The sequence below is a fragment of the Epinephelus fuscoguttatus genome, linkage group LG16, assembly GCF_011397635.1.
Source record: "Epinephelus fuscoguttatus linkage group LG16, E.fuscoguttatus.final_Chr_v1".
In the NCBI taxonomy this organism is placed as follows: domain Eukaryota; kingdom Metazoa; phylum Chordata; class Actinopteri; order Perciformes; family Serranidae; genus Epinephelus; species Epinephelus fuscoguttatus.
In genome coordinates, this window is record NC_064767.1 from 29,897,454 (window position 1) to 29,908,281 (window position 10,828).

General features: G+C 38.9%; 1 protein-coding gene across 1 annotated transcript; it reads left to right on the top strand.

Moving 5' to 3' along the window:
- Positions 1 to 248: 248 nt before the first annotated feature.
- On the top strand, positions 249 to 7,756 carry LOC125903935 (lysophosphatidylserine lipase ABHD12-like). The gene is made up of 13 exons (XM_049601132.1): positions 249 to 468; positions 2,764 to 2,879; positions 2,973 to 3,078; positions 3,208 to 3,327; positions 3,478 to 3,508; positions 3,613 to 3,658; positions 3,973 to 4,102; positions 5,538 to 5,575; positions 5,668 to 5,747; positions 5,856 to 5,938; positions 6,642 to 6,720; positions 6,855 to 6,976; positions 7,081 to 7,756. The coding sequence occupies exons 1-13, from the start codon at positions 377 to 379 to the stop codon at positions 7,100 to 7,102; spliced, it is 1,065 nt and encodes a 354-aa protein (XP_049457089.1). The 5' UTR covers positions 249 to 376; the 3' UTR covers positions 7,103 to 7,756.
- Positions 7,757 to 10,828: the final 3,072 nt, after the last annotated feature.

Consider the following 10,828-nt stretch of genomic DNA (forward strand, 5'->3'; position numbering starts at 1 on the left):
CAGTCTTAAAAGTCTATGTCAACTGAGACATGTGCTGTCAAACGTAATTTTATACGCTAATTAGTGTAGTAAAACAGGTTGCATTCCATTCCGTCTTTGAGAATAATGACCGGAAGTAACAGTACAAACTTTACTTATGTGTGCTGTGTTTAAGGTGGCGTCACGTGTTGCATGTTGTTGTCTTTGTAATAAGCTGAACAGTATATAAAGCAGTGCCACCTTAAAAAAAAACCAGGTACCTCCCCCTAGCACGATTAAACTGTACTTTGCTCAAACTAAATATTGGCCGATAATCAAGTGACAGAAAAACACAGCAACTTGGACAGAGGCTGAATATATATTTATCTCCATTTATTTGCCCAATACTGACGTAAACATGACCAGGAAGAGGGTCGTCAAACAGGATGGTTCGTCCTCCGCAGCCAGCGAAGCTCAGAAGTCTGAAAGAGTCCAGAAGGAGGGGACACCGTGAGTTAACGAGTTCAATAACATACTCCGCTTAGGTTAGAGTTTTAGTAGCATATTTTACTTAAAACCTACTTCTGCACAAGACCACATACTTAACTTTATTTACCTGCAATGCTTGAATAAAGATTTGTCCAAAAATTGGTCTTAAATTTAGATACAATTTATCTTAAGAAAGGTTTCATGGCTTTAAATGTAAGTGCCTGATACCTGTAGACACCTTGGGAAAGGACCCTTTTAAAGATAGATAAGTTCCCACTGCAACACAAGGAAGTGAAGGACAGTCAAGAACTGGAAGTGTTCTGAAAAATTGTAAAGACCAGTATCTCTAAACGTGAGTATAAGTCACAAATAATAAGGTTCATATATTCACAACTGTTGGAGAAACTTAAAAGACAACAGTGCATGATTTATTTTGTAAAATACCACGTAAATGAATAGAAAAATGGTTGACCTATTAAATTAAAGTTTAACATTACATCGCGCTGCAGTTGTACATTCATTAAAAATCTGGTGTGAGCTTTCGGTCATCATCTAGGAAAGAGTTAGAAGTGAATAGTAAAGTAAAAGTGTTAACTCTGGACAGATGCAGCAGTTTGATGGCTGTTGAAATAAATGATCTTCTATATGTTTCCCTCGAGCAGTGTGGAGAAATCCGTCTTGGACTAAAAGGGCTCTTCGGGCTGATTAGAGTGTTAATGGACGGGGTGGGATGTATTGTCCATTAATTGGCAATAGTCTGAATAGCATCCTCTTTTCTGCTGTAGCCTCTGGGGAGTCAAGACTGAGTCCAATGACAGCCTGCCTTCTTGATTAGATAGATTATTCAGTCCTTCTCTCCCATATTAATGTTTCCATATCAGTGCTGCAACCACAGACTGGTAGGACATGTGCGGAGCAGCTCGGTACATGCCAATGGACTTGAGTGCACATTCCCATGTACATCTGTTCAGATCTGAACAATAGAACAGTGAACAAAGTATAGTTAGTCAGCCACTGACAATGACTCTGAACTGAATTGTGATTCAGTTCAGCAAAGTGATTCGTAAATTTCACCTCCAGCACCCTCACGATTGCTGAGTCATCCAAAAACTTCTGCAGTTGAAATAAAGCAGAGTTGCAACTGAAGTCAGATTTAAAGTGGTTGAAAAAGGGAGGCAGTGGTGAAACTTCACCATTGTTAAAGTAGTATTGATATGGTGTTGTGACACTTGTTCATACTGGACATGTTTTGTGTGTGAGCTGATCTGGTTCAAAAGAGGAGATTTAAATGTCCTGTGTGTAGGATTTAGGGGTATATACTGGCAGAAATTGAATATAATATAATAAGTATATTTTCTTTCGTTTATAATGACCTGAAAATGAGAATAGTCATGTTTTTGTTACCTTAGAATGAGCCATTTACATCTACATAGGTACATTATGTCTCTACAATAGCCCACAACAAACAAACAAACAAACAAACAAAACAAACACTGGCTCTAGATCGGGCCATTCATGTTTTCATGCACCAGCCACAATTGTTAGCAGCATTTTTACCAGTTTTTATCAGAGTTAATTTGTTTTAGAGAGGAGGAGACCTCTGCAGATAATTTGGCTTAAGGTAAAGACCTTCTGAACATCTGGATCTTAAGTTATCAAAGATGAAAGGTTAGCACACATTAGCAGGTGCTGGGCTAGTGGCCCACCGGCGATGAGCCTAACGGCATTGGAGAAACACTGATTTGTAATGTGAAACTGCTTAATTCAGCATTTTTTAAAGGTTATTTTTTGACTTTTGCCTTTATTTGATAGGACAGTCTGTGTGTGAATGGGGGAAAGAGAGCGGGGATGACATGCGGCACAGGGCCACAGGCTGGGACTGAGGACATAACCCTTGTATATGGGAAGCTTGCACTGCCCACTGAGCTAATGTGCACCTAAGTTCAGCATTTTTATCAGTTTTTATCACCAGGTCTGTTTGTTTTGGGCACGTGGCAGAAGTTTCAGCTGGTTGCAATCTGCAGTCCTTACTGATAGATGCCACTAAATCCTGCACACTGCTCCTTTAAAGTCATCAGTTATAACTACTTTTCAATTAACAGATGGTGATGCAGAGTGATCTTAGTCCCTATTAGTTGTAGTTTGTTCTTACTTGGCTTAGTTAGAGAAATTTCAATATTGTTTTGAGTTCACTTGTAGAGGATCTGGAGACTTCTCAAAGGCCCCTAGAGGGTCTCTGCCTTTACTGACACAAGTTATGTAAGATAATGGTCAGATGTCAGTAGTCACATTGATTTTATTTCTCTCTGTTCTCAGGTCCCGATGGTGGCTGAAAAGAGGCTTATTGCCCCTCTCTCTTATCTTTATTTTGGTGCCTGTCTTGCAGAAAATACTCCCAGAATTAATCCAGCACCTTGTTTACACTCACAGAAGTAAGCGAATTCCCTCTCTGCCTTTGGGAAGTACTGTAAATCTTCAAGTTGCTCACTAAAAAGGGCCCACCTCTCTTCTTTTCCTGTTTGTAGTCAGGTTACCGTTCTTTGTTGACCTCAGCCAACCTGCTGATTTCTCCCTTAATCACACCATCAACATGTACTTAACATCAGAGGAAGGAATCTCCCTTGGCGTATGGTGAGTATAAGCCAAGTTCAACTTTTTTCTTTTTTCCAGCACAGATATATAGAGGCTAAGAACCTTTTTTTTAATGATCCAGTTATCGGTCGTGTCTCTAAGCGGGTGTATTGTTCTGAACTGTTCAAGGCACACTGTCCCTGAAAGTCAGTGGAAAGAGGCACAGGGGAAGGACTTGGCATGGTACCAGAACACTTTAAGCAATGGAAATCCGGTTTTCATATATCTTCATGGGAACACAGGCACAAGGTATGATAAATAATGCATTTTGTATTATAGCTGGCTCCCTGAAGAAGCAGAGAGTAAAAGTTCAAAACAGCTAGACAAATTATTAAATGGGTTTTTTCCCCAAAACACCAACTTACTGGCACTTGTGTTGTCTGTGAATCATTCCAACAGGGCGGCTCCTCATCGGGTGGGAGTGTCAAAAGTGAGTGATCACCACCACAAACGTATTCATCTTCTGAATCTCTGATAAAAATATAAAAGCCTTAATAGTCATTTTGATGACGAATAAGCATTATGTGTCAACAGATATTGAGCGCACTTGGTTACCACGTGCTGGTGCCTGACTACAGAGGTTGGTGAAAATGAAGACTTATGACTCTTTGTCTAAACATATTTTCTGTCTCTGCGCTTCTTTGCCTTCTTATTGATTTGTAACACAGAACCTTCTCACATTGATTTAATATAATGTGCAGGCATACGATTACATGTAGAGTAATGTTCTTCTGCTTGATGAGTTGTTTGTTCTAAGGCAGTCAGAAGACAACAGTTCAATTTAAGGTCAGTGTCTAGTGCTGGTTTTCCTCTGAGTGGCTGCCACCTGGTGGCCGTCAAGAACACCTCTGAGATCTGTCAGTGGGCAATAGTTGATGTGAGAAACTCTGGCAGGGTTTGGAGATTCCACCGGGGAGCCGACTGAAGCCGGTCTGACCACTGATGCCCTCTACTTGTATAACTGGGTCAAAGCACGGAGTGGAGACAGCCTGGTTGTCATCTGGGGACACTCTCTTGGCACTGGGTCAGTAATGAAAGACTTCCAATCCACAGCATTTTACTCAAGTAGAGAAAGAGTTTCTCTACTTGAGTAAAACAAGTAAAAATTATTCAGGTCACTGTTTTGGATATGCATTGAATGCTCCTCTTTTTTGAAATATTAAAGTTTTACGTGACAGCCTGCAACATTTACTCCTTGATAGGTGATGATGATACAATACAGCAGCAACTTATAGCAGTTAGCATGAGCAGTGATCGTCATAAGAGCTCCACACAGAAACACAAAATATATCAACAGGAAATCAGTGCAGTGCAAAACAGTTTGCATTCAGCAGAGAATGACAACAAAAAACTGTTAAGAGCCAAAAAAGTTCTCTAATAATAGTAATTAGCTATACAATTTGGTCTGATATATACTGTCACTGTCGCGGTTTGTGATTGAAGCTTGTTAAAGTAGTACTTTACCAAATGATCATTTGTCCATCAATTACTCACCCTGTGATGAGTTGAATTCATGAAGAAAACTTTGTTTTTCTTGCATGCTGCCACAGTGAGCGAAGAAGCCAAAAAAGGGGAAAATTCATGAAGATTGAAAATCATAGGGGGCTGCATTTAATGACAGCTCAACTATATCAAAACAATACAAAACAAAACTCTCACACAACTTGTAATCCAAGTCTCATTTATCTAGTCATATGCTCAGTACATCCCAGGCATGTGCATTTTTGCTAAAATGTTGCTATTGAAAACACTTCTGCATAAACAGCACAGGTACGGTACTCATCTATGCACTGTTTATGAGGAGTGTGAGAGTTTGTAAAAGGATGTTTTGATATAGTTTTGCTGATGTTAAACACGACCCCCTTAACTCCAATTCATCAGGAATTTTCTCTGTTTTTGGATTCTTCGTTCACCAGGCAGGCATGCTAGAGAAGCACAGCTATCGTCATGAATTCAGGGTAACATGGGGTGAATAAGTGGTAAAGAAATGATCATTTTAAGTTTTCCTTTAAGAAAAGGTTTCTTAGTGTTAAACTGAGGCAAGTCACATCCAGTCTGGAAAGATGTCGGTAGCAGATATTCACAGAAACTCAAAAATACAGTGTGTTACAGTAGGATCTTGATATAAACTGCAGACATATCTCATCATATTTGATATGATCATGTCTAGCAGTAAGATATAAATTCATACAAAGTAGGAAAACAATTTTTAGAAAATGCTACTCTGAGAAATTGTAGAAACTGTAAAAAGAAAATTAAACCACCCGCATGAATCAGCTAGCTGTAATTAGCTACCTTTAATTTTTCTGCTTGCGTAGTAAATGATTTAATTGACATGGTTCATTCATGGCAGAAATGATTGAAATTAGCCCACAGCTACATTTATCCTCAGGAATAGCTGAAGGGGAAACTGTTAGTTGAAACTATATAAACAATGAAGATGTGGCTCTCCTTTGCAGAGTGGCCACTAACGCTGCAGCAAAACTGATTGAGAAAGGTAGGTTTTGCTTCCAGTGAGATTTGGCAAATAGAAATAAGAGGAAATAATTTGAACATCTCAATTAAGTGATCATTTCCTGTTATTTTCAGGTGAGGTTTTTGATGGTGTGATGCTGGAGGGTACATTTGATACTACTCAACATGAGATGCTAATTCATATTTTTAGCTGGGTAAGCTCATTTAACATATTACTTTTCATATTGGGTTTGTCAAATTTAATTAAGCTGCCACACAGTCTGCACAGCCTCTCAATGTTTTATTTTGTTCACTGTTTAAAGTATTACTGGAAATTTCCGGGCTGTGGATACTTGTTCCCGGAGCCATGGGCAGATAACAAGCTTGTCTTTCCTTCTGTGGAAAAGTAAGTTTTCATGAAATACTAACATGCAATAATGATGCATTATATCCAACACTGATCAGCTATTAAGATTGTTATAACCAATAAAATGCAATGATCTATAGGGAAACTTTGGAATTTTTCTCCCGGGACAATGGGAACAATATTTTTTTTAATTGATTCAATACTGAGCGAGCGGGCTGCAGCCAGCAGCTGCAATACAGGCTGCAGTGTAATCCATTCGGGGCAGTAGCGCACTGTCAATGTACGTCCATTAAAAGTGCTTGTTTTTGCCACTGACAGGCTCTGATTGGTATTTTAAGTGTCTGGCAGCATTATTGAAAGGACCCTGCAGAGAAATAAAACTTTTTTCTTTACCTATCTTTGATTCACTCTGTTTGCGAAATGTAAAGAAAAATGTTTTATTTCTCTGTAGAGATCCTTTCCAAAATGTTGTCGGACACTCACAGTATAGACCAATCTGAGCCTGTCAGTGGCAAAAACAAACCCTTTCAGTAGACTTACGTTGACAGTGTGCTATTGCCCCGCAGCCGCAGGACTTTACTGTTTTGCGGCTGCCAGCTACAACACTCTCTTTCTCAACACCGGGCCAGTTTAAAAAATTGCTGTACCCATTTGTCACTTGGACCCAAAAACATATGACAGTTTGGGCCAGGTTGAAAAACACCCGATTTTCCCTTTAATATGTGTGTTTGTTATTCTGCAGTTTGAAGAAAATGAGAAGCCCAATCCTTTTTCTTCATTCAGAGGATGATCACGTGGCTCCCATTCACGATGTTCAGCAGGTATTACTGGCACAGAAAGCACTTTTCCATCTGATACAATATAAACTGAGGTTGTATTTTTCCTATAACTGTAACCGATTAGGTGTTTTCTATGAGATAGCATTGACAGAACACTCTTTCCTTCTCTCTCCCAGATGCACCAGGTAGCAGCGAGTGTCCAGAATGCAGAACGAGTCAGGCTGGTGTCATTTGAAGGTTCTCTGGGGTATCTGCACAACGGCTTATACAGAGACCCCCGTCTGCCTGATATCATAAAGTGAGATAGTGAGATCACTTGGAACACTGATCATATTCTGACTCAGCAAATATGTATCTGTTTTATTGCTACATTATGTTTATCTCATCATGTCTCCTCTGCAGGAAGTTTGTGCTGTCACTGTAATGTTGGAAAGATGGCTGAAGAAGACCTGACAGACTTAAGACACAATGCAGTGGTTTCATTTGATCACACGCTTCATTCAGATTTGTTGCTTTGTCTTTATGTCTGCACATATGCTGCATAATAATTATGTGATTTAAATACTTGATTTTTTTTATGAATCCAGAATTTTTGTTTGCATTATTTTAAGAATAAATGCAAAAATTGTTCAGGCAAACTGATATTAAAATGTGTTTTTAGATCAGTTACAGTTGTTCAAAATAAGATTCACTTGCTATGAGCCTGTTTCCCCAACCCTCAATCTGTGGGCAATTTATTGTAAGTGATCAGAACTGGAAACAGCAATTCCCATTGGAAGTGCAATTTGTGTGAGCCATTTTAATAGGTGCCCTCTGATGGACATTGTTGTGGGGTATTAATGCTCATCTATAATACTGGATAATGAGTTCAGTAATCCAAGGCTTAAGATGTCTAAGTGTCAGTGACATTTCAGAGCAACACAAGGAGAGCAGCTGGGGAATGTCTGTGGTGCTGAAATTCTTTAAGTTTAATCACAGAATATAAAGTGCATTCAGATACGTTTGAAGAATCTAAGTTTAAATGTCATTGCAGTTCACTTACAATAAATCTGACTACCTGTCTGTCTGTCTGTCTGATCATTGTTCTAAGACAACACACATTAACATATTGGTCTCATTAGGAAAAACTCTGAGGGAAAGATCCACCCTGCAGAGTTCAAGTAACTCAACATAAAAGTAGAAGCCTTGCTGAGTCTGTCTAAACACTGCGGTTCTTCTGTGACTCTAAAATTTACAGATTAATGGGGAAACCTATAGTAACTAAAGAGTAGTTGCACGCACAACATTGCAAATGTCCCTGTGCTTTAGGGTGTGTTCAAATGCACTTTAATATGTAAAACATCCACGAAGGTGTATTCCTTTGAACAAAAAAATCTGCTCAGTCTGGGCTGATTTCTCTCAATGTCAAGAACACTTTTATGCATACCTTATCCAATTAGCCACTGTATGTTACACTGTATTTTTAACACATTTGTTGATGAACCAGGTCCTGCTTATAAACCGTAGAAGATTATTATAATGTACAAAGAATGTACCTTTCATAAAGCCTTACAACCTCTTTTTGCACTGATACCCATCTACATTTACATACTGTGTACTGAGGTCAAATAGATTTTTTTCTTTGATTAATTCAACTCTCATTAGAATTTCAAATTCAGTTATTGCATTTTGTAGATATGAAATTACATTTTAAAAATCAAGAGCACATATAAGAAGGCCGTAGCCATGGAGTTAACACTGGGGAGACCAAATATACTGCAGAGTCTGGGGCTCAGAAAAAAAATCAGAATTTTAAAACTAATCCCTATTTTATTATATTTATTATCATAAGCAAATGCAGCCATACAGTATACTATATGAATATACAATAAATGAACATGCAGAGCTGCAATACACCAACATGCAATACTAAAACCAGTAGTAATAATAATGACAACTTGTTAATTATTTATGACTAGATCATACCCTTTGGTAGCTTTGTCACCTTCTACCTATGCCAATCCTCAGTGCCTATGTGCAGTTTCACATAGATTGACCACGTCAATGAGTAGAAAAACGTGGGACAGACAGAATGACTGACTGACAGAATGACACACTGACAGTTTCTGTGATTATGTACAGCATACTATACCATGACTTAGTCATACCAAAAATTAGAAAAAAAAACCCCAACAACATTCAGCCACAGGGGGAGCCACAGCGATCGGTTGCATTTTAACCATTTTTTAGCATTTTTCTGTTGTTATAGCGCCACCCAGTTGCCAATTAGAGTTAAATTACTACTAATTTACTAATTTACTAAACTTGGTTATCTACCAAGTTTAGTAAAAATCAATATGGCGGTTAGGCCTAGATAAGAAATTAGCTCTCTAGCGCCCCCATTTTGTTTGATTGGGTCAATAATGGAGGGGTCCCCTCAGATTATGTGTGGTCATATGCCTACAAAGTTGCGTGGTGACTGGTGAAACCCCTGAGCTGTTATACACCTTTATGTGATGAGCCACGCCCTCTGCAATATTCACTGCCTTATAGAAGCTCAGTTTTAGTAAGTTTTCCAACTTTTGCCAAGAGGGAACTTTAGATATTGGTCCCTAGATTATGTTCACCGAGTTCTATGCAGATCGGTCAAACTTCCTAGGAAGAGATTGATTTTAAGTGTTTTTCAAAAAATTCGAAATGGCGGAAAATCTATATGACCAGAAGTTATGGGTTCGGCAGATTGGTTCCTCATGAGGAGAGGCATCTCTGTGCAAAGTTTCATGTCTCTACGACATACGGGGCATGAGATATGCCCACTCAAAGACTGCAATTTTAATCGGTTGCTATAGCGCCCCCCTTTGGCCAATTGATGTAATATTGCTTCATTCGCATCCTCCCATGACCCTCTACCACTGTGCCAAATTTCACATGGATTGACCAAGTCAGTGAGGAGAAAAACGTGGAACAGACACACCCACAGACAGAGTTTTCGTCATTATATAGTAAGATTTGCTAGTGATTACTTTGGATAGCACTGTGTAGTACTGTCAAAGCTTAGCAAATGTTTCTGATCTATGTTTTTTATCAATATATTGGGGAGGGTATTTTAAGCATATTTGAATATTGGGTGAAGTGTGTCTCCCCCCAGTATACATTGTAATTACTGCCTTGACTTTTAAATAGTCAAAGAAGCTGGATCTGTCTCCTTCTACAAAGGCAAGGTTTGACCACTGCTGTCCCACATTTGTACAATGGTATCTTGAAAGTATAGAAGAGAATCAGAGTACCTTTGAACTACTACTGTAAACAAGCATTATTAAACATGAAGCCCATTTTATTATACTTGGGTGTTGTGGTTCTGATAAGAGAAGTACAACCAACTTATCAATGACTTAGTGGAGTAGGTTCTTTGGTAGATATTTATATTATATTCTCAACATCTGTTAACTGGAAGGTCTTAGCCTGTGGTATTATCTGCACTATCCTCAGAGCAGCATGAAAATGCAACCCAAACAGATAAAACAAATGGCTGAGCTTGTTGTGAATGCTTTGAATGCTTGGATGAAAAGATTGATATTGTTCAAACAACTTCAAGCAGGGATGGAGCACCAAATTCTTGGCCCTATGCTTGAGCAGTCTCTGCGGGCCCCCTGCCCTCCCTCTCTTGATCCATGTCTCTCCCCTTTACATTTTGATTGTTTTTTTTTTTCAAAGTCAGTTTGCTTTCTTCCCCTTTCCTTTCTTTTTGTGGAACTCTAACTTTTCTTTCAGGGGAAAAGAAATAACAGTGTACGCTGGCGCTCCAGCAGCAACTCACTGGGCTCTAGCTGTGTTTAGATCCTAGTGTGGGGCGGACTAAACCATTTTGCACCTGAAAGGAGTGAGAGGAACCCTTAGAGAGCTTCCACTACATTTTGAGACAAAGTTCAGTCTTTTAACCGACTTATTTTCCAAATCTAATTTAGTTATGGTACTTGTTACTTAGAAATAAGAGATTGCAAAGAAAACCAAACTTTTAATTCCAAGCTTTTTGAGGACCTCCTCCACATGGGGCTCTGAGCAATCAGCCCCACTTTTTTCCCTTCTAAGACGCCCCTGATCCTCAGATGAGCATAAAAAATGCAGTCCCAACAGATAACATGAATGGTTGATGTTGTTTTAAATGCTTTGA